This window comes from Amborella trichopoda, chromosome 4, assembly GCF_054954075.1.
Source record: "Amborella trichopoda isolate Santa Cruz 75 chromosome 4, AtrichopodaSantaCruz75HAP2 v2.0, whole genome shotgun sequence".
Taxonomy (NCBI): Eukaryota; Viridiplantae; Streptophyta; class Magnoliopsida; order Amborellales; family Amborellaceae; genus Amborella; species Amborella trichopoda.
Window position 1 is genome coordinate 31,606,227 of NC_142339.1, and position 24,937 is coordinate 31,631,163.

A 24,937-nucleotide genomic window follows, 5' to 3' on the forward strand; every position below is an offset into this window, starting at 1 on the left:
TCTCCTCGCTCCAAGGCTTATATCTTGAGATTCCAGAATCCTACGGCCTCAAGGCCAGGTCGGTTGCGACCGTAGTTCAGAGGACTTCTATTTGAGTACTCATTTGCTCAAAATAGAAGTCAGGAAGGTGTTCTATTAAGGCTTACAAAAGGAGGCATTTTCCAGTGGCCAAAATCCCATTTTCTAGCCATCTCCCTAATTTAGAAAGTGATCATTCGACATCCAAACGAAGAGATTTTTATTGCAAAATGATTGCAACAAACTCCCCTTCGATTTATAATGAAGAAAATAGCCCAAAACGATGAAAAACGAGCAAGATCGCAAGTTTATGGATTTGGCCGGATTTTGAGAACACTCTCAAAACTCCAACTCAACCTTAACAATGCATACTAAAACGATCCCCTCGGCATGAAGATCATTTTTCTTATGGTTGATCGCCTGAAATCTCATCAGATGGCGCCCAAAAGATCCCCGAATAACCAAGCAAATCATGAGGCCCTTTTTTGGGGACCATTTAGGCATTTCGATGAAAGTTGTGAGGAGCAAATAGGTCATTTTTGCCCAAAAACGAATTTCACTTTTTATTACAAAAATATTTATTTTCTAGCAATTTTATTTAGTTTTCTTCATCCATCCATGTTTTGGGCAATTACTATATAACCTGCTTAAACCAAACTAACCATACACCGTAGCCCATCAAGCCCAATTTAGCCTAACCGTACACTTAGCCTAGGTCCCAACCCAACCTTAAACCTAGCCTTCTTCCAAGGGTCCAAGTCCTTCTCTCAGGCACCTTCATCTTCAAGGGACCTCGGGAAGCACATTCAACCGGTGGGCTTGAGCCTTATCTCGCCCATTTAGGATCCCAAGGGTCCAACTCTTTCTCTCTCTTCTTTTCTCCTTCTTTCTTTTTCTTCTTTTTCTTCTTCTTCTTTCTTCTTCTCTATTCTTTCTTCTTTCTTTTTCTTCCTTCTTTTTCTTCTTCTTCTTCTTCTTCCCTCTTTCACGTCTCTTCCTCTCAAGTCGGGACAGCAGGCTAGCCACTGCCCCACTCTCCACTCTCTCCCCTTCTCCCCCATACTTTCATCTCTCTCTCTCTCTCTCTCAAGTCAGGACAGCGGCTTAGCTGCTGCCCCATAGTCTCTCTCTCTTCTCTCTCACCCCCTCACTCTCTCATCTCTCTCTCACCCCCTCACTCTCTCATCTCTCTCTCACACAAAAAGGCAGCGGGTTAGCCACTGCCCCCGCTCTCTTTCTCCTCTTTTTTCTCTCTTCTTTCCCCTTCCGCACTCTCTCATCTCACACTCCCTCAAAGGGAAGCGGGCTAGCCGCTGCTCCACTCCCTTTCTCCCTCTCTTTCTCTCCTTCCTTACCCCCTCTCATTCTCTCATCTCTCTATCTCAAAGGGGAGCGGGCTAGCCGCTGCCTTGCTTTCTTTCTCTCCCTCTCTTCCATCTCACCTCCCTCTCATCTCACTCCCTCTCTCTCCCTTAAGCCCACAGGCTAGCCGTAGGCTCACATCCCTCTCTCTCTCTTCTTTTACCCTCATCTTCCGCTCTCTCTCTCACTCACATTTAACTCTCACTCACACCTCACTTCCATCACACACTCACTCATACCTCACTCTCAGCACACACTCACTCACACCACGGTCTCATCACACACTCTCTCCTCCTCTCTCTTGCCCTCATCTTTTCTTCTTCCCTTCTTCTCTCTCTCATACTCTTACTCCTTTTCTTTCATTACTTTTCTTCTTCGTCCTTTCTCTTCTACTGCTCTACACCCTCTCCTTCATCTCATTCTCTCTCTCTCTCCTAAAATCCTTACAAGCCATAAGTCATCAATCCAGGGGCATCCGAATCAAGGCCAGTTCAAGGTATTAAAGAGAGTCGATTCTCCTTCTTTATCCCATACCCTCACCTCTATTTCTCTCTCCTTCATCTCCCCTCTCAAAGCCTCAAAACGGGTACAAGCCATAAGTCCTTAATCCAGGGGCGTGAGACATACGGTTAGTCGGAGGTATGAGAGGCTTCTTCTCTCTTCTTCTTCTTCTTTCTTCTTCTCCTTTTCTTCTCTTCTTCTTACGTCCCCCTCTTCTTCTTTTCTCTTCTCTTCCTCTCCTATCTCTCGTTCTATCGATCTCTAGGGGGCTCTTTCAAGATTCATCTTGGTAAGACTTATCGGGCCTGTATAGTCTCTTGTGAATCCTCTAGGGTATGCCCTGAGCCCGATACTTTCTTTGTCTTTCGGTAAATACCTCCTTGGGGAGGTGACGTTGGAAGACTGCCCAATTCTTGGGTGATTCCCTCTCTCCTATCTCTGTACTCTACCCTTCTCTATTCTATTTTATCCCTCTATTCTATTTCTTTCCTCTCCTATTCTTATCTCTTAAAAGTCCCGCAAAAATCCCTCTAAAACCACACTAGAAAGGGTGAGCGAAAGGAACGGTATTCTAAGCCATTTTATCAAGTGGGTACCTACACTGTGCAAAGTTCCCAAGTGAACCGAAGCCAGACCGAGCCTACATGGCCAAGGGGCTTTCTCACGGATCTAAGAGGGCTTCGAGCCCGGTGTGTCCTGATCCCTACTAGGCATCTAAGCCTTATGTCGCACTCATTCTTTCGTTGGTTCAAACCGCACGCACCGCACCGTCCAACCCTTATCCTAGCGGGTATAGGAGTTATCCACACGTGCACACGCATGTGAGCTTGAAAGAGGGGCGCAGACCACACACGCGATCCCTCTTCTCTTCCTCTCTCTAGAAACGAGAGGGAGGGCTCGAAAGCGGTTTTAAGAAAAGGGTCTTTCTTCCCTCTCGTGCGAGACCTGCATGGGGGACAAGGAAAAATCCAAGGCCGACCAGTCATATCAACTACTGGAACTCCTCAGTTGACATAAGATATTATATGGAAGCAAGAAGCTTTGATATACAAGTCTTACATGAGAGCAAGTTCGAAATTTTGCACTAATGATTTGGAGGCTGTAGGAAGGAATCAGGTTTAGGTCAACATAAACTGAATCAAACACTTAGTAGCAGCTGGCTAGTGGTAAACTATTTATAAGGGCCATCAGCAATGAACTAAACAAATATAGATTGTCCAAAATATTTACCAAAACATTTCAACTTTGTTTTATGGTTTCCAAGAATTTTGAAACTTGATCATACGGTCATCCAATACCAAGTCAGTAACTTGATCATATGGTCGTCCAATACCTAGTTTGGATTGATAGCAGAAGTTGGGAGAACCTGGAATTGTTATGACAAATAACTTGTTGTATTGCTCTATGGATATCTCCTAGAGAACCAGTCATTTTGAAATGGATTTTAGTTGTTAGGAACAAATATGGTGGTAGTATAACGCAACCAATGAGCCTATTTTACTAATTATAACTACCGATGTGTTTGGTATTCTACATTTTCAGGATCTTTAGTCCTTAACACTCCCCCCTCAGTCTTGTTATTATTCTCGTATCCCTTGCTTCTTCATCTATCTTTTCTCTCTATCTCTCTTGTGGCTGATTTCTCATTTGGTATATACTGTCGATTACAACATCGTGTACTTTTTTCCACTAATGTTATGTTAATTATCACAAAAAAGAAAAACATCCATGGTTGGTTCATGGAATAAGAATTAACCAGTTGCATATGCCTATCAAGTGACAAGGAATTCTGGTTTTGCATGGTTCATTTCCAAGACTCTGGTAGAACCATGGTTTGTTTTCAGGATGTAAGGATACAATCAATTCTTGATTTACCTGAACTACTATGCTGGTTTCACTCATGGTTCAGTTACCTTGTTGCACAAATAAGCATTGCCTTGGGGACTTTAGTGTTGTTCTAAATATAAAAAGGTATCCCACCGCTTATTCTTCTTCCTAGGTGGCTCTCAAGTGGATTGTTCAATCAAAAGCAGCAACTGTACTCCCAACATCAAAATAATAACCATTCCTTCTCTATCACAACCCTTCACAAGTATGGAATGACAATCGCAGCAGTAGCATGCGTGCTATAAAATCCAATGGGAATGATGGATACTATACCATTTCAACCACATATGAAGAGAATATATGAGATCCTATGATTTTAATGTTGACTCGACTGCTCTGACATCAATAGATTTTGCTTATTGCTGCACTAATTGAATTTACATGAATGCTTTACTTCACAAGATGATGAAATTGACTGTCACTCCCTTTGGGAGTTCAATGATATAAACTTCAATTTCTACTTCCTAATAGACTAACAGACTAAACTTGCTCACATGGACCACAAATTCAAAGTGGTAAACGTTGCTAATGAACATGCTCTTGCTCATGGACCTACATGTTTACTTTTGGGAGTATACTAATATGAGTGCTGTATTACTATTTTCCATTATCTATGACACTGATTCATTTTGGCTTTATATTTCTGCTAAAACTAGTCCCATGCAAATGGAGGTGTCTTTGCTTGTTACCATAGGTATATATAAGGGTAGTGCCTCAAATTAATAAAAATGATTCTCACTGTATGCCTATGTCAATAGTATTTCTAATATGACCGTCTCGAGCCCTAGAACCTCCACAGGTGTGCATTTTTCAAAATTGTTTGCAAACACAATGCTTCTTCCTCAACATGGATTGCTCATAAACTTAAAATGGTATAATAATTTTAGCATAAGCATGAAAGTAATATGCAACAAAAGAAATATTTTTCAAAGGAAAACTCACTCATTTCTCGTATTTTAAAGGAAGTCGTAAAAAGCATAAAAAATGAAAAAGGTTAATATTAAATGCATCTTGAGGACTGATGCTTGTTCTTTAAAATATTTGGGTGTCTTGATAAGTTTAAAGCATGATTTGAGGAAATAAGTGCTGAATTTTTGCATAGAAGTGCTCTTAGGAGGTTGATTGCATGGATGTTGGTCTTCTTTGGTTTTTGGAGAAAATTGCGACAAGGAGTGGCATATGTGAAAGAATATATTGTAGATTCGTTGATATATAAGATGAACTAGATTTTGTTGAGTAAACTGAAGCTCACTAATTATTTTCTTTCTCTTCATTATCAGACCAAAAGCAAAAGCAAAGAGCAAGATCGTTGTTGCACTCAAAGATATCGCCATAATAACCACAGCCTTCTCGGTCTTCTTTTTTTGAGTCGGTTCGGAGGGGTTGGGGGTTAAAAGGTTGGGATTCTGAAAAATGCTGCACACATCAAGTTCCAAAACCAACATGGAATCAGTTGAAGCGATTTTCCTAGGGAGGAAGATAAAAATATACTTATAACATCAAACTAACCTTAATAGAAGTGCTCCACTGTTTCTTTTCTCTATTAATGCGATTGGAACCAACCCAGTTAAATTGTTTCTTGACAAATCCCTGTAGATAGAACCATATTCATGTCCATGAAAATCAGATTGGTGTTTCCTTTCCCTTTTTCCAGACTTTTGCAAGATTAGATGCATACTTACAATGACTTTAGTTTTGTCAGATCAGCTAAACTTTGTGGTATGGGACCTGTCAGCTGATTGTTTGATAGGTTCCTGAATCGATAATAGTCAAATGTTTTGAGAGAATACGTGGTTTCTTCTTTGGAAGTGAGAAACCATATTTCCAAAGCTCATAAATACAACCATAATATTAGTAAAAGTTAGCAAAAATAAGCTTCTTTTTGAGGAATGCCCATAACACTTTCAATTCACAAGAACTTCAAAAGGTTCCCTTATGTTTGCTACTATAACAAAATATATGCTACCCTTCAAAAAAATGAATGAATCACATGCTTTTGGAGTTGTTGAAGAGCCGGATAGACATATATTCAGAGTTTTTAACGGAGTTATTCAAAATAGGAACTTAATGCTGAAGTTATTTTCATGGTTTTAGTTGAGTATTGTCGGAATTAGACATGATTTTAGAATGGGTGTGGTTTCTACAAGGTTGCAACCTTAAACAATCCAATTAAGGTGCACCTCCAAATTTTATTATAACATGGAATTTTGGTGTAAAAAATTATTAGGATTATCTGAAAATCTATTTTCATATCTAGTTATAAAATTTTAAAATCCAAAAATGGTTAAAATCAAGTACATCTATAAACAAATGAAAATCTTGAAAATGGATGGTGTAGATAATGTGTTGCAAGATGCACTATTTTTAGGACTAAGAACAGTTTTTTTTTTTTATATATTCATACATCTCGATGTCGAGATAATCAATTAGAGGGTTTTCAACATCGAAACAACATTCTCCGATGGATTTTTTGAGGTGCATCTGTACTTCTACATTTTAAGGTTACAATCTTATATAAACTTTTTCCTTTTAGAATTTGTATATACATTTAGCTAGTTTCGTCATTTGGTCATGTTCAATGCTGATTTGAATTAGTTCTTATATGATAGAAAATTCAAGTAAAACTTTTACAAAGTTTCTATTGGAAGCATCACATCCAGGTCATGTGGATAGAGATATTTGTGCTCAATAAGATTACCTTCCTATAGTCCAATTTTTTGGCAAGGTAAAATACTCTTTCTAGGTAAAAATGTTTTTTTATTGATGGAGAACGGCAAAAAAGCATATCACATGGGGAAACTAAAAGTGTTGACTTTATGCTTCTAGTTTAACTAAGTACTGTTATAAATAAACATGTATAAATTAATGTTGAAGGAATTGATGCATAAATTACTTTGTACGATTGTAAACTCCAGCGAACAATTGTGGGAGCACAAGAACAAATTCTGGGCCAGCTCTAGCACTGAGATTTATGCCTCCAATGGTCATGTAACTGCTTTAGAATTGCAGGCGGCCATGCCTTGAGTTTTGCTCTCCTCTTGTCTACTAGCAATTCTACACCCAACAACTCCTTGATTTCAGGCACTCTTATGGTCCTAGACTTGGCTATTGTGTTATTTTGCTCTCCCTAAGGGTGGTTCAAATTTCTTTATCATAGACAAAATGATGTTTGAATTTGACCTCCAGTACAACTGGTTTATCTTCTATTTGGATTTCATTGCTTTATTCGGAAGGGGGAAGCTACACATAATGGTCCTTGATACAAACATGCTTTGATATGAACTGTTTTGATAAGTTTTATTGCCAACAAGTGTTTCAAAATTCGCCAATCCAGATCAAGAGTCGGTAAGGACCGACTTGATTCCAAGTAAAAAAAGGGAATCAATCTGAATTTGATAGACTCACCTGGTCTTGTTAGAGAACCAGGTGAGTTTTTCAAGGAACTGGATGATTCGAATCGACAAGCTCCCACCCATTTCTTCTTTACAATTTTTTTTTCATTATTTTATTTTTCAAATTTAAACTTATTATTCAAATTTTTTTGCCCCTAGTTTTCACAATAGAGAAACGGTCCGATCTAGCCTGATCAGCAATCTAGATCTATCCAGTAGGTGTACGATCCAACCTTCAAATTTGGAATTTGAAGCACTAGTGTAACGTGTATTTCTTGCTGATGTCATTCATGTTTCAATTGAATCCTTAAAGGTTTCTTCCCTATTAAGCTGTAATTTCTTACTATCTTCATTTTGATACAATTTTTCTTGTGGAAAAGAAAAGAACAAGAAAAAAAAAAAAACCTTTTGTTTAAGAAAAGTGTGAGGAGGATCATCCAACATTAGGCTTTATGATAAGCACAGAGATGAGCCCCAATTTCACTATAGCTTTCCTTCGAGATGGGTACATCTAGTGAAGGGGGTCATTTGGAGAAAAATCACATCGATTAGAGGATGAATAGATGTTTAGCACCCCATGACCTCGGGTGGAAGGAGTAGAGACTTGACCCATTAACTTGGTTGGTAGTGTTTAAAAGCTCTCTGTGAATATTATTGTAATGAAGTGTAAAGGAAGTTCTAGGATTCTTATGTTCCCTCATATAAGTGTTTAAAAGTGAAAGGTAGATGGATGCTGGTGGATGCTCCAAAAAATACAATATTTTTTAAATGACTTAAAATGCTTAAATAAACATTAGACTCCAAGCAATTAACTAGAGAACATCACATTCGGGGCCAAATTCACCCGTGATATCATACACTGGGAACAAAACAATTCTAGAGGTTTAATCTTTTGTTACAATTTACATCAGCCAAAGAAAAGGAAAATAGGTGGAATACCCTTGATTCAGGTCTTGAAACCTAGACATAGGTCTTGAAACCTAGACATTCGCTTTTTAAGGGAGAAAATATACTGACGCATAAAAAATAATTGTCAAGAGAGCATATAAACTCGTATTCAAGAGAGCATATAAACTCGTATACCTGAGTTGAAACGCAAGGATATTAATCCTCAATTCTGATCCTCCTACAAGAACGGGCTCCAAATGGATCATGGAAAATAAAATGAACTTCTCTCTATAGATATCAGTCATGCTCAGAGTACAGTCATGTATGGAAATTGTCTCTTTCCTGCTCTGTGTATTAGTCACAGTCGGGGAACAATCATGTATGGGAACTGTCTCTTTCATGTCTTGTGGATTTCACTCACCCTCTAACTCTCATAGGAGTAAACTCAAGATAAGTGAACCTCTCTAAAGTCAACTTAACAAAAGCGAACTTCCAAAATATGCAAACCCCTCTCTAATCGAGAGATGGGTTTATATGTTTAATTGATATTCACGAACTCATGATCTTTTAATCTGCATCCTTCATCTTTATTTGATACTTATCTTTTATCTTCATATGTTGAATCGTAATATTGATAACTAAGCACTAAATCTCAGGCGGATGACCATGCTGCTCATCTTGATAATTTCATTGATTTAAAATGCAATGATAATCATGTGTTTCAGTTAATAATCGTCCTTAAAACAATCGAATTTGAATTTTCAGATTCGAGATCCAATGAGATCATCATGTGACAAAAATCAGGATTTTGTTGCTTCTCATCGCCCTACATTTAAGCTTCTGCAACTACAGTCTGACACATCTTCATATTTCCTTAGTCGCTTCTCAATAAAAATCTTTTGAACATGAAATTTGGCGATATGAAAGAGGACTCAAAGACAAACACAATGGTTCAAGTATCGCTTAAAATGGATAAAAAAAGAGAGAGATCTCATCCATTCAAGTCACAGCGTTTTTGTTGAAAATTGTATCAACAAGACTAGTATATTGCAGATGCAAACGCTTTCAATTCATATATTAGATAATGTCACACCTTTTAAATGTGATAAGGATTGAGTCAAGAATCCAATGGTCTTGGTCTCATAAGGAAATTCCTCTTATTAAAAGAGAAATCCCAATTTTGATGACCGGGTGTCATCCTGGATGTAACGGAGTATAAAGAATTTAAGGCTCTAACTGTCGGGGGATACAGATGATGAGTGAATTCACATCCAGGTGATAATAAACATCGGGGTGAAGGCTATGATGCCTCGAACACAAGCCCCGGAGAGTCTCAGCTCAGTCTCAAAACATCAAGTTTTAGAATATCGGTTAAGGCATATCTTAACTGACGGTGGATATGGTTAAGCCAAGTCCATATATTACCCAATTTGTATCATTCTTAGACTTAGAGGCATATAAGACCTCAAGGACAAACCTCATTATATCATCATAAGACGAAGTTTTCCTTATACCACGTCTGTTAAGCCCTATATGCTTAACTGACAGGTTAAAAGAGTCATCACATCTCACCCAAAACTCCTTCAATATCCAATGGAGAGGCATCTATGAACCATGGGAGTATATGTATCAAACTGCATTAGGTTCCTCCACATATCACATATATAGGCATATCGGGGCCTTAGGAGGATATGTATCCTAGAACTTGTCTCACAATGAGATGGCTTTCATATCTTCTATCATCAACTGTAAGTTAAACTTGAACATGCTTAATTGACAATCTGTTGGCATCATATCTTTTATCGATCGTAAGTCAGGACATATAAGGGCTGACTGACGAGTCAAGGCTCCGAAGGCATAATGAATCTTGGGCACATCATATGCTTCATATCTTCATATCATGGGGTATATCTGAGCAGATGTTATCAAGAACCATGCTCATTTCTTATCAATCGTCTGTTAAGATAGTTATCCAGCGTGCATTACATATTTCAATATATATTTGACATCTTTAGTCTATCAAGCGGTCATTAGAACACACTTAATCTTAAATAGTGACTAAGAACATGTTCACCATCCAATATATATCTTCAAATGCTAAGCTTGTCGAACTTATGTCTTTTATCTAGTGTCCGTTAAGACATCTTATCGAGCATTTGTTATAAAACTCACACTTTTGTTAATACCTTTATCAAGCGTTAATTAGAATACACTTAGCCTCATATGATGACTAGAAGCATAATTAACCCAATGCATATCTTCAAGGTTTTAATATTATCAAGCTCATCCATTATTAAGGCATTTATCTAATGTGCATTAGTACCCTTGTGTTATGATCATCTCAATCCCTATCCAACGTTGGTTAGAATGTATCTAGTCTTGTGTGTGACTAAAAGTACACCCAACAACTGGAATGCTGAGGATGGTTTGTGAAGTTAAAACATGGTTAAGTCCTATGACCACTAAGACTATTGGATATTTGAGTCTTTGATCACCTCCTATGAAATTTGGGACTTGTGGAGGAGACGTATGATAGGGTTAGCATCCATGACAACTGTTCTTGTAAGGACTATGGATCCTTAGGGGGACTTCTTTGGTGTTTTAATGGACTTCAAGCAAGGAGACCCACTTTTTCCCTTCTTGTTTATCCTCATCTCAAAGACATTCATCTGTCTTATTGTCAATGTAGTTGACAATAGATTGCATTACAGGCTCTCAACTCCATTTGGCAGATAAGATATCGATATTCTGTGACACTCATCAATAGGTTGAGAAAGGTCTTCAAGTACTGTAAGTAAGTAATTGGTTGCCCTTGATTTCGCAATCTTGAAAACTGAGATAAAACCAGCAGCATGTACTCGAACCAGCACATGGTTAATGAAATCTCCCTACGTAGGAGGGCATCCCCTTCTAGAATTTCAGTCTAGTGCCCCAAGAAAGAGATCTTCAAGAGATCTTAATTTTTAAATTTCGGGATCTCGATCCCCACTATTAGGTATCTCAATCCCCACCTTAAAGATTAAGATAACAACCAAATTGATTTTTTTCATTATTTATAACCAACTAGAAATGCAATTATACAATTAATATAGTTTCACTCCTTACTTGCTGTACATAAAGAGATCCCCAATCTAAAGAGTATATATAGTCCTCGTATTATATAATTTTTGAAGTTGGGAGCAAGATCCTAAAAAAATTGAGATCTTGCTCCCTAACATATATGCTGTATGGACAACACTCCCAACTGTATGGATCTTCTAGCCTTTCATAATCAACTGCTCTAGATCCCAACAATAATGGCCTAACATTAGACTAAAAGATTTAACAATCAATGTAAATAAGAAAGGAGATCCTCATCTATTTCCTCTAGATGCATTAGAGAAACATGTAGTTCGAACATTAATGGTTACTGAAAAATGTGCAGTAGAGAAGCATCCCATGATCCTAAGTCACCATCTTGCATTGAGTTCCATCTTGAGATAATTCCAAAAGGAAATTCCCAATCACCAAATCATAGGCTTTTCGAGATGAAGCTTACATATAAAATGAGGCGTATTTACTAAGTTTATGGAATGAATACAATCCTACGCAATCAATAATTGTCTGCTTTTTGTCTACCTTTAAATGAAAGCCGAATGTGGTCTTGAAACCACTAAGGAGTGCACCTCTTTTAGTCTCATGCCAAATTTTTTGTCATTGTCTTGGATCGACTTATGAATAAGCTAATTTGGTCTAATACCATGTAGTGTTTCAACAACAATTTCCTTTAAGACCAAAGCTATGAATCTGGTATTTCATGTTGCAAAACTCTTGTCTATCTCCTCCCAAAAATGGCAAAACAAAGCCATGGGAAAGACTATTTAACCATATGCTGAACCAAAAATTGGTTTTATTCGTTTCTTCCTTTTTGAAGTGTTGCTTAAGCCAAAAGTCCTTGAAGAAATTCTATTAGTGCTTTGTCTAGCTCTTGGATTGTATTGATACCATTTCTTGAATTTTAATTCCTTCAATACTTTGGTCCTCCTCCTCGCATTGCCTATCGAGCGAAAAAAATCTTATATTTAGGTCCCCCTATTTTAATCATTTAATTCTTGATCTTTAGCTCCAATATATTTCTCCAACCTCATTCAATCATGCATTTTTGCCCTAACCTATACCCTTTCTTGGCTTCATTCCTTTCAAACCATTTTGATTTTGTCCTATCTTGTCTAATTTCTAATATCTCCATTTGTGTCTCTCCTCCATTGCATCATTCTCTGTTTGAGCACCGATTAACTTATCTGATAACTAATACCCATACCAGCTCAATGCCTTCATCAAGGGCCATCCAAAAATTGTTCCCTCTGATTCTAGCAAAATTGGAGTACTGTTTGAAGATAATTTTGGCATATGTATTGAGATTATTTCAAGAAGTATTGACTTCACAGAAGGTAAAATTAAAAGTCCATCCAGCTTTCATTGTCTTAAAAGTAGGGGAACCATTGTGGGACCATGTGAAGTGAATTCTCGGGGATGTCAATCAATTCATGGTACCAGTAAAATTGCAAACCTTCTCATACATGGGATCAACAGAGATTGATCTCTCACCCATTACAAATTAGACCCTCTCACCATAGTAGGATCCTACACTAACCATAGACCGCCAGACGGACCTTGTGCTGGCCTTCCAAAATACCATATAGGTTTGAAATTTGAATCGCATTCCATTATTTTTTTAATTTACTTTTAATTGTGGTATGAGCACTTTCCTTGCAATGTTGGTCTCCCCCATTGTGCCCCTTCCAGCCATACATCTGATGTGTCACATTTCTGAATGGCATGAGTTTCGTTCTTCGGTAGTTCTTTGGGGATGAAACTTGTGGTTGTAAATGGGATAGTGATAATCCATATCTATGAGGATGATCTCATATTGTTTATGTATATTAGATTACATTTTAAAGCTTGGTTTTTTCTTGTTTCTGAGTATTATTTCAAATTTCAATTCTTTTATTTTTTTTTCTTTTGTCATAGAACATAAGGATGTTTTACTGATTTATCAAGGTTTTTCATGACTTTTGGAAGCTTTTTTTCTCCCCCAGGACTGCTGCACCAGAATTGATCCATGTTCTCTCATAGTTTGGAACTAAATTCCTCAGAAACAAAAATTCTTTTTGCTATGTGCATGTATGTGCTTTTGCGTGAGTATAGGTTCTTATTCTTCAACTACATAATTGAGTATCCATGTGAACGGTTACTTACAATGACTCGTGTGCATTGAGGCTGGCAATGGAAGCCGGAATTTCTCCTTGGAGTCCACTTGCCGAGAGGTCCCTACAGATAAAGTGAATTAATTGCCTCTGTTTTTATTTTTTTCAAATATGTTAATGAAGAAAACATGAAGCAATAAACGGGTTTGCATACAAAGATATAATTCGGGGGTTTAGTGCCTCATTGCAGGTCAAGGCCTCCCATGGGTAACCTTGAGGAAGACATGGATCCCCAACCCAACTCTTATTCTTCAATGCTAGTTTATCTTTCATATCTAACAACACAGCAACTGAAAAATGCCACAGTTAAAATCAGTTCAATAAAGAATCAATTTCTTTTGTGTGTGCGTGTATGTGCTCGAGTGGAGGGGCGTAGCCTAGTTGGAAGGCGCTTTTTGTTCTAACTTCCACTGCCTGGGTAAAGAATCAAGGGAACTACTAAAGTATTAATTAATGGGTCAAATCACTTTAAAATTGTGAAGGTTGCCAAATCATCTAATTTGATGTATTGCGTTTTGAATTTCATTTCATTCAAGTATCTCCATTAAAAACATGGTTAAAATGACTCAATTGCCCTACCGGGAACATTGAGCTAATGGGGTGGTTTTAGTAATTTACCTCACTTAGTCTTTCAACTAAAATGACAAAATATTCATGGACAATTGACAAATATACCTGTAGCTTTTCAAGGTTAGAAATATGAAACTCATCTTTCTAATTTTATGCCCTTGCCCCATTTTGCTGATCTTGAACAATCAGGGGCATTTTGATAATTTTGTTACCCTGAACAATCAGGGGCATTTTGATAATTTTGTTTCAAAACATCATGTGAAGTTAAATTACTGAAATGTTTCAACTTTTAGGAGGTTCTAAATTTTAAATAAGAGCAATTTGATCACTTTTTACCTTTTTTTCTAAGGAGGGAGGTATCTAAATGAAATAAAATATGCAAAGCAAACAGCAAGAAGAAGAAAAAAAAGAAAAAAAAAGAAAAGAAAAGAAAAAGATTCATCCACGAATCTCCTCCATGATTCACATTTGCATTATATGCTAGTGGGCTGCAGCTACGCACCATCTCGAGCGTCCGTTGCATGGTGAGAGGCCACATTGGCCACATAAAGCTCGAGTGCGTTTAGAATGGGAGGGAGGTCTGATGTCTCAGTTGCCCTGATATCAATCTGATAATCTTGGGACCGCCTCTCCGGAAGAATGGTGCCCACCCATCTCACAAAGCGAGATGCTCTGATTATCTTGCTCCATAGATCTCCATTTATATATATGTTTACCTCCCGGGACAAATTGCGCCTGTTCCGCATTTCGGCGAAGAAGAAGTAGAAGTAAAAGGGAGACTCGGGATCCCATGAGGGGGGCCGGCAACCGAGCAGTATGCTGCCATTCGGGTTCGAGGGTATTGCTGCTGTTTGCATGACCTCAACAGGCGGCTGGAATTCGTCATCGGAGTTCACGATGGATGCTTTAGTATTGAGGTTGGTCCAGTCTTTGACGGTGAATGGCACCCATATTCGATCGCAAGGGTCTGCTTTGTATCTGAGGAAAGTGGTTGTTGAAAATGGACATTAGTCGTTAGAACTCTCTCTCTCTCAAATGGACATAAGCTCTATTTCTCAATATTGAAGTTCATGTTAAATGGATCACTAAACATGTCTAATTCTATGAACACCTATACTATGCTCCCTCCATAGCATATTTTACTTCTACTCCCGACCTGCTTAAGAGGATTTTTTCAATATAAAATTTTGATTACCACCTTGGAATCATCACTACATGATTATTCTCAAAAAAATAAAAAAAATTGAAAATTGAGTTTTCTAATAGGGGGGATCTCACCCTCTAAATAAATGATGGTTTCTATTCAATCTTGAGACATTACTTTTTTCAAGTGCATAGAAGTTGTAATTAGGAAAAAAAATTCACTGAAATTAAACTGTTAGAAAGATCTCGGGATCTGGTTTAAGTTGGGATATGATTTGGGCAGTTTTAGGTCAATTATATTGGATCCAAGTTGCCTATGGTCTACTAGGTTTTTGTAGTCATTTGACTTAAAATCAAGGTTTTTTGGAGTTCCCTTAGCCATAATTTCGAGCAAGGTGTCTATAGTAAATGTTATAGATAAAATAGTAACCCAAAGATGGTATACTCTTGTTACTATTGTGGTAAACAAAGAATTTAGTTTCCAAACAATGACCCTTATTGACTCAGGAGCTGATTTAAATTGTATCAAAGAGGGTTTAGTCCCAACAAAATATTTTAGCAAGATAACTCAGGTTCTAAATACAGTTGATGGTAATAAAATTGTTAAAAATTATAAGTTATCAAATGCAGCTGCGTGTAATAATGGTGCTTGTTTTATTGTACCATTCATAATATTAAAAATCTTAGTGAAACTGTTATATTAGGAACCCCTTTTCGTAATATGCTTTATCATATAACAAAATTGGATGAAACAAACATCCAATAAAAAATTGAAGGCCACATAGTCAAGTTTGACTTCATAGAAAAACACCCAAATTCAAGAAATAAATCATGTTAAAAACAAGATTCAAACCAAAGAAAGATTCATTTTCTTTTTGAAGAAAGACATGCGTTATAAAATTATAGAAGAGAAAATAGAGACTCCCAAAATAAGAAGAAAGATACAAGCCTTTCAAAGTCTTTTGGAAAAAGAGATTTGTGCTGAAATTCCTAATGCATTATGGGGAAGGAAAAAACATATGGTAGAATTACCATACGAACCTGGGTTTAATGAAAACCAAATCCCAACAAAAGCTCGACCTATTCAAATGAAAAATTACTATTAGAGATTTGCAAATCAAGAGCTATTGGATAAAGGACTTATTAGAAAAAGTCATTCCCTTTGGAGTTTCCCAGCCTTTTATCTAGAAACAACATATGAATTAGAAAGAAGAGTTCCATGATTAGCAATTAATTATAAACCTATGAGTAAAGCCTTAAGATGGATTAGGTACCCGATTCCTAATAAAAATGACTTACTAAACCGACTATACAGGGTTATAATATTATTAAAATTTGATATGAAATCAAGCTACTAACAAATCCGCATTAGTAAACAGGATAGGTATAAAACAACTTTCACAGTTCTATTTGGACATTATGAATAGAATATTTTACTATTTGGGCATAAAAACGCCCCTTGAGAATTCCAAAATATAATGAATGAAATATTTAATCCTTATACATGGTTTACTATTGTCTATATAGATGATGTCCTAGTATTTTCTGAATCCATAGAGCAACATTGGAAACACCTAAACCTCTTCTTGAAAATAGTAAAAGATGGGGGCTTGGTAGTATCTGTCAAAAAAATAAAATTGTTTCAAATAAAAGTAAGATTCCTTGGCCATAATATCTACCGAGGGGCTATAATCCCAATTGAAAGATCGATTCAATTTGTAGATAAATTCCCAGATGAGATTAAAGATAAGAAACAACTACAGAGGTTTTTGCGAAGCCTAAATTATCGAGGAGAATTTTATAAAGACTTAGCAGCAGATTGTAGATTGATATCTCATATATTAAAGAAGAATCCCCCAAATTGGACCATCGAGCATACTAGAGCAGTCCAGAAAATTAAGCTAAAAGCTCAAGAATTGTCATGCTTAGCCATAGCCAATCCAAAAGCATATAAAATAGTTGAAACAGACACTTCGGAAAATAGGTTATGGAGGGATTTTAAAACAAAAAATTCAAGATAAAGAACAACTGATAAGATACACTTCTAGTGTTTGGAAACTAGCACAACAAAAGTACTCAACAGTGAAGAACGAAATTTTAGCCTTGTTACATTGTATCACCAAATTTGAGAGTGATTTAATCAATCAACAATTTGTTATAAGAACATAATGTAAAGACACAAAAGATATTTTGGAAAAAGATGTTAACAATTTGGTTTTTAAACAATCTTTGCTAGATGGCAAACTGTTATTTCATCATTTGATTTTAAGATTGAACACATTAATGGTGATCAAAATTCCTGGCCTGACTTTTGACTCAAGAATTTCTACAGGGACAAAAGGAATCAGAAGGCTTTGGGGCTAATTCTGAGTCTAAATAAGATCCTAACAAAGGCATCACCATCCTCATTCTTAATAAGGACACTGCAAAATCATATTGAAATATCACCTCAACCGATCAGGACTCAAACTCCATACTCTCAAACTCAACAAAGGACACCATTTCTCAAAACATCCATTATCTCTATGATAATAATAGATGATAATCATGTGGCTAAAAAGCCAGTAAAAATAACGACAATTTATCTAAAAGATCATATGCACCTTAATATGGGAGATAAATGCAGAAATTATTTTGAGGCAATATTGACCGAACCTAAGTCAGACTGAATAACCCATAATTATAGGAATAATAGCAATATTCTGGCATTTTTAAAAATCTAAATACTGAATATAATCTCTTATAGAGAGTAGGGATTTGACCCCTTAAAACCAAAATATCTTAAAGATAAGAGCCTTAAGATAAAATCTTATCATTATTATGATTATATCAAAGCATAGGCTATGATATTTTCATATCAAAATCCAATGGAAGGTCATAGTTGGTTTATATAATTTAGGCTGAAAGCCTTAAAGGATTTTGCTAACTGGTTCAAAATCTGGTTTCTAATATGGAGATCTAATTCAGACATCCTTCCGACTGAATAACAAGATTTCTAAAAAAGATTCTATGATTACAAGAAATGCCCTTAAAAGGGACTTGCATATTCATTTTATTTCATTATATGAAATTCCATGGATAATGAGCTGGACTTATATAGTTCGTGAAGATATAGAAAGGTGGGATTATATCCCTGAATTACAAAGACAAATCTATATCAAATAGAGGGATAAATATGATACAACCCCACTCATTTCCAGAAACTTTGGTGCTTAAATGTATCAAAAAATGAGCCTGCTCTTAAAATGGAATCTCCTTATGTTAAAACACTACAAAAGAAAAATCGTAAATTATCCAAGGCAGAGATTAAGAAACATCTCCTCAGTGCATTAGAAGAAGAAGAAACGTATTAACACGTCTTCCACTTCAGTAAAAGAAGAAGAAGAAGATATGGCCGATTTGAATGGTGATGATTGCTATGGGATTCTTCCATCTGTATCCAGCTAGAAGTTGCTAAAAAGAATCTAGGAAACATCTCAGGAATCTTTACTTTTCACGTGATACAACTGTACGGAGTCCACTAACAACTATGCGAACTTAAATCATTTTGAAGTCCACCGACACAAGTGCGGACTTAAGAGGTCTTGAAGTCCGGATACAAAAGTCTATATAAAGAAGCCTTTGGTAGACGGCTTGGCATCAATTGTTTGGAGTGGTCCTAGAATCTAAGAGTCAGTATTGAGTGTTCTGTAAGGTTTTGTGAGTATTCCTCTGAGTTTTCTGTAAAGCTTAAATTATTCTGAAGGTCTAGTAGTGTGTAAAGCTTCTATTCATGTATGTCTTTGTTTGTTATTCATACTGTTATAACGTTAATTTTGCGTGTGCTATTCTAGGTATTTATTTTATCTTCGATTAGAAAATATGGATATATATATATATATATATATATATATATATATATATATATATATATATATATATATATATAGGAAGATACTACAAAATTCCTATAGGTTAAACTGAACAGTGATGAGAGTAGGTGAAATCACTATTCATTTTTGCCTATAGGCGTTGGGAAGACTTTTCTATATATATATATATATATATATATATATATATATATATATATATATATATATATATATATATATATATCCTTTTGTTTTTTTGGGATTAATTGTTAGGATGAAAGGAGTGCGTCACACAAATGCCTCAAACATGATTTTTGGAAGTGGGGTTTCATTAAACTTGGTTGAGCCCTAGTTGGAGCAAGGTTACTCGGGATAGTACAAGTGGACTCGCCCCAAGTAGTATAAAAGGCCAAAAGACCCGAGTTTTTTTTTTAAAAAAAATAAGACTTCATTAAAAATAAAATAAAAACAGTAAAACTCAAAAAAAATAAAAGGCAATATTGTAGGAACCCGAATTTGAAATAGGCTATTTTTCACTATTTTCTTAAAACTAGAAAATCTAAAAATCCATTAGAAAATCCTAGAAAATCCTAAAATCCTGTAAAATCTCAATAAATTATCTAAAATCCCTTTAGGCTAGTGACAACTCCAGAAACCCAAATCTAAACCCCTAGATCTAGGAAACCCTAACCCAAGGTGTGGGACCCTGCCCAACTCTCTACTCATTCAAAGCCTTAATTTTTTTTATTGATAAAACTAAAGTCCTGGGATGAACATGCCTTACGGTAATTCGTCAAGAAAAAACAAAGGAAAATTGTATAAACAGCCTGCGGTTTGATACAACACCAACTTTGGGTCTTTGGGTGTACTAGGCCAACTAACTCGACTAGGTAAGTTTCCTTTCTTTTTTTCATTTCAGTTTAATTGATCTAATTTCAATTTCTTAGGATTGGTCTTGAGCCTGATCAGCCGATGGTTCCTAAAGAATCTGCTCTCTCTAGATTGAGAGTTTCTTTGAACCATGATAAACCCCACTAATCTTTATTGATTTTAATTTTAACATTTTTAAAGCATAAATTTGGAGATATTTCATCTAAGATCTCATGGGGTTTGCACCGTAGGAAAATATAAAAGATCTATATAAGCTGAAAAAATATGTAAAACTTGGATTTAGAAAAAAATTAATTTACAGGTGAAGACATCTAAGAAAAATCCAAAAAAATGGGGGAACTATAAAAAAGTCATATGATAAGAATAATTCACAAATCATTCTAAAAAATGTCCAAATTACATATATAATATTTATACGTTGATTCACCATTTCGAGAGAAATAAGGTGTAGCTTCAATAGACGATACGACGAGGGAATGTAGAGTTTGATGGGCAGGCCATTTGCATCATAGGTATAATACAACACCAGTTAAGAGGTGCAATTTGGTTCAAGTGACAAACTTTAAAATGATGATGATGATGATGATAAACTCTAAAAAGATAAGGAGCAGGCCCAAAAAGACATAGATGGAACTAATGAGAAAAGATATGGTAGCTTATAGTCTTATTGAGGTTGGCATAAAAGAATTCATGTGACCCTATATATATATATATATATATATATATATATATATATATATATATATATATAGGATAAAGCTTTAATGATGACAATCATAATGATGATATTTTCCATTTTTAATTAACCAAAGGATTACCCGTTTACTCGACAAGGCAAATGGACAAAGTCTGAGCAACTAGGCCAAATCCAAATGGACTTTGAAAAGTTTACAAATACTAGGCTAGAACAAGTGGTAGGTCCAGTCCAACCTGGGCCAGCCCTAACCAATCCCAACCTAATCATCCGTTGCGTTTGTGTATCACCAAATGGAGAGGGGCTAGGGTTGTATTAGTTGTTTCCCTTATGAGCGTCAACTTTAAACCATGGTGAATAGATTCTTATGTAATTAACTAATAGGAAATTTATCAAAGTAAGCATAAGAGATGAACTATTTAACATTGTAGTCATATTTTTTAGTTTAATTTCAAAATACCATAAAAAACACATGATCATGAGTTGGAATAGCTTCAAATGGCTAAATTTTAAATAGCTAATCCCCTATGAACATTTTGATAAAATTTCATTTCATTTATTTTTGATGGTTTCTCTACAACTAAGGGATCTACCTTAATAATAGCACATTTGCAATGTCAAGTATTTATTTTTTAAAAAAGAAAAGAAGATAGCAAATTTGGGTTTCAAGGTGAGATGTATGAATGGGGTGCATGAAAAGAGAGGTAGTTATAGAGAATTGCAACATCTCTTTGTGAAGGGAAAATATATCATGATATATGTAGCTTACCATTTGTATTTTTTTTTTCTATTTTATGCTTATCAAGCTTACCATTCCCTTTTTTAAAAGCATGTCGCGGTTTAGGCAATATGAATGGAATTGTCTACAAAGCGATCTTCTATTTTTTGTACATGGAGGTCACAAACATTCCTAATCAATAGATGTCAAATTGGATGGCTTGGAGAGTCACAAAGTCCGAGAATTTTTTCTTGTAACTTTATGTCTATTCAATGACACTCTTACAACTACCCATTTTGAAATTTAAGAGATAAGAATGATTGTGACCGCCATATACAAAAGATAAATGGTCTTTTTGTAGACAATCCCATATGAAATTCAGCTTCATCAAGAGTTCTTTTATTTAGATGACAAATATAATAACTAGGATCTTGGCTCCTACTTTTAATGAAAGTAATAGTTAACATTCCAAAAACAAAAATAGAATAACTAGATGATAGAATAACCAAATGAGAATAAAAGGTTCAAGTCATCACTAACCTTAGATTCGTATGCAAAAGGCTCCCTATGTCAAGACGCAGGTAAGTCTTCAAAGACCACGAACCATTGACGACAGTATACATGCTGTTGGGCAACAGTCGAAGCTCTAAGGTAGATATGAAAGGTGTCCCAAGGCCTGTGTTCACTAGACATATAGCCACAGACTTCACCTTATTTAAACTGATAATCTCAGCCCATACAAGATCATTAAAACTGTTAAAGCTCACAGTGTACCAGAAGTCGACCCCCAAGTACAACTCGAACTTTGGCAACCTGAAGCTGGAATCATAGTTTGCATGCAAGAACGAAGCCCTGATCAGGTATCTCCAGTTATTGATTAAGCCTGTCACATTGTAACAATTCCTCTTTCCATGTGTAAACCTTCGGAGGAATCGGTATTGCATCGGTTGGGAATTGTCATTTATAGACAGAGCTTCTCCATTCTCTATGTAGTTCGCATCAGATGTGTAAGTGATGGTGGTGTCTGGATCCTGGTAGTCCTTTCCACGATATCCACAATCTATGCTTATGAACCCTGAACCAAGTGAAACCCATGATTCTAATGTGCTGTATGCCTTATAAAAGTGCTCAATGCTTTGGCCAAGTTTTTTGTATTTCTTTCAAGTTTGGGAAGGGGGGCTTTCTATTTTTATCTCTACACGCATACGCACACGCACACGCACATATGAATGCGGCCAAGAGCAGAAACACACATTACTCACCTTCTTCCTAGTAAATTTTGAGTCTGATAATGTCCCTGGTTATTGAATGGCATAGTACACAAGACCAAGTACTAAACTTATGTAGTACTTCGTACGCGTGTATCTGAGGGAACATAGAGCGTATTTGTAGGTGCATAAGTGCACAACGGTCATCAGAAAGATACGCATATAATGTATCATACAAGAAAATCTCATCATATCACAACTAGTGTAGACTTGACCGAGTAACTAGGCCTCGCCCTATTGGTGAGGCAAGTTGGGGCCAGTTGGGTATCCACAACCACCAAAAATTTATTAAAAAATAAAAAAATAAAACAAGAAAAAAATAGAAAATACCAAGATATCAAGATGATATTGATAGTTTTTAAGATGATTTGCGAACTTTCATATATTTTTCCCTTTTTCCAATTTTTTGAAATATTCATTGTATAAATCAAAATTTTTAATAATCCATCTTTTATAAATTTTTCCCATCTTCTTCAGTCATGATATCTATTACCTCTTTTAATTTTTTTCTGATTTTTAACTTCTTTCTCAAACTTTTAACCTTTTTTTTCACTTTTTATATTTCTTTTGAGTTGTAAATAACTCGGCCGAGTCCTTTCGCACTGGACGAGTTATGGCCTAGGGGATCTTTAAAACTTTTAACGCAACTTGTATCAAACATGTTAACCTAGGATCTCCATTGTCTACATCAAATGTAATTCCATTTTCAATGTGCTCATGGATCCCCACGATCTTGCTTTCTAACCATGTGATGCGTTGCCATGTGGAATGAACAAGTGAAAAATGTGCCAAATATATATTAACTACATGTTACCATGAATCATGGTCTACAATATATTTTCTAAATTTCTCCTATTAAATAAAATTACATTCAATAGAAATGGATCAATTGCACTTATGCCTATGCCATACGGTTGTTGAAAAGATTAACCTTCATTTCTATATGGCTACAAAAAAATTTTATCAGGAATGGTAGGCTAGGGTACAACATATGATGGATGAGTAGTATTGTTCCAACCAGTATAACCAAAATTGCCTTTTGGTCCCAATGACAAAAGGAATTTTCTACGTAGTTTTACGCTGATGTCTCTCTAAATATATGTAATTGTAAAATTTAAATTTTTGTATATTATACTAAGATCTTTTTTCTTTGCTTCTTTTTTTATTTTTTATTTTTATTTTTATTTCTTTATTTATTTTTATAACATTCCCCCCAATGGGCCAACTTCAAACCTTCGTAGGGTCAGTTTTTTATTTAGGACCTTGATATAAAACAATAATATTGTACTTGTTTCAACCATCTTTGTTTCAATCATTAGTTACTCTCACTCAGTAGTGCACTTCAGAACTTGAAGGTCTTTCATTTTTAGTTTTTTTTTATACAAATAGTATGAATATAAAATTTGATACGTGTCATCTTCTCATTGGGACGCACCAATAAAAAAATATTTAAACTAATTTTTTGATAAAATATAATGGCCAAAATACCCTTTGAAATTTTTCAGGGGTATTTTGGTCATTTTATTTTATTGAAAATATTTTTTTTTATATTTTTTGCTAGTGCAAGTTTAATAGAGGATTGGACATCCAAAATTTGGTAACAAAATAGTTTATAAAAAAATTTAAAAATATAATAGTGTAAAGATACATAGTGATTGGGACAATCTTAACCATCCATTCAAAATGGAGGGTTGGATAAGAGGAAGTATATAAGTTTTATGCTGTAGAGGAAGCATAAAAAGCTTATCCAAATAATAATTAAGAGTCTTGTAATAACTGATATTTAGAGAGAGATGAGGGCAAATATCTCTTTGAAGCAATGACCCCTGGATATCATCATGCAGTAATACTATGATGATTCACCCTAACCAGTGAGCCAAAAGGCATTCTAAATTGTCCCCCCATAAATGAGGAACCTATTATCTTTTGAGTACAAAACATTTGAATATGCGATATATATCATCAAAATTTCAATAAAATTTGGTATATGAACAATCCCAAAGGGAGAGAAACTCAACTAAAAATAGGTTTTTCTTTTGGCAAATCACAATAAGTTGCTTGTATGCATACCTTGTTGCCCCTCAACCATGATTGTGAAACACAAGTTGCTCAAGAGTTGCAAAGACAAAATAAGTCTCGACCATCCCATTTCTTCTCTCTAGCTGGAGCCTGTATAGTTTTTTACGTATCATCAGGCAAGTGGGAGAAAATAAAGAGATGAAATTTGAGTAATGATCAGGTACAATAGGTAGACTCTGTTTTAAGGGAGAGGCCAACCGTTCTAATTTGAAGGGCTGTAAATTTCAAATTATCCCATCTATATATATATATATATATATATATATATATATATATATATATACTATGCAACATCTATAGGCGAAAATGAACAGTGATTTCGCCTATGCTCATCACCGTCTAAAGTTTTTCACACGGTCATAGTTGTCTGGTAGTGTTTCAATTTTTATTTTTATTTTCTACAAATCGGAATGATCTGAAATTTGAAGT

General features: G+C 35.6%; 1 protein-coding gene across 5 annotated transcripts in view; it reads right to left on the reverse strand.

The window, feature by feature from the left end:
- LOC18421333 (putative leucine-rich repeat receptor-like serine/threonine-protein kinase At2g19230) overlaps positions 1–24,937 on the reverse strand; it is a 39,706-nt gene that overhangs the window by 5,546 nt on the left and 9,223 nt on the right. For 2 of the 5 annotated variants that reach the window (XR_002279261.2, XM_020676618.2), the window contains exons 2-9: positions 24,500–24,598; positions 21,702–22,236; positions 14,367–14,842; positions 13,449–13,584; positions 13,287–13,358; positions 5,451–5,522; positions 5,278–5,358; positions 5,021–5,184 (exon numbers count right to left, since the gene is read on the reverse strand). Coding sequence is in view for 2 of the 5 variants with exons in the window: in XM_020676618.2 (XP_020532277.1) it covers positions 5,021–5,184; positions 5,278–5,358; positions 5,451–5,522; positions 13,287–13,358; positions 13,449–13,584; positions 14,367–14,842; positions 21,702–22,236; positions 24,500–24,578 (1,615 nt within the window). In the remaining 3 variants the exon portion in view is untranslated. Of the gene's footprint in view, positions 1–5,020; positions 5,185–5,277; positions 5,359–5,450; positions 5,523–13,286; positions 13,359–13,448; positions 13,585–14,366; positions 14,843–21,701; positions 22,568–24,499; positions 24,599–24,937 lie in introns of those variants that run through there. The other 3 variants (XM_088863968.1, XR_016053462.1, XR_016053463.1) reach the window with 3 other exon arrangements.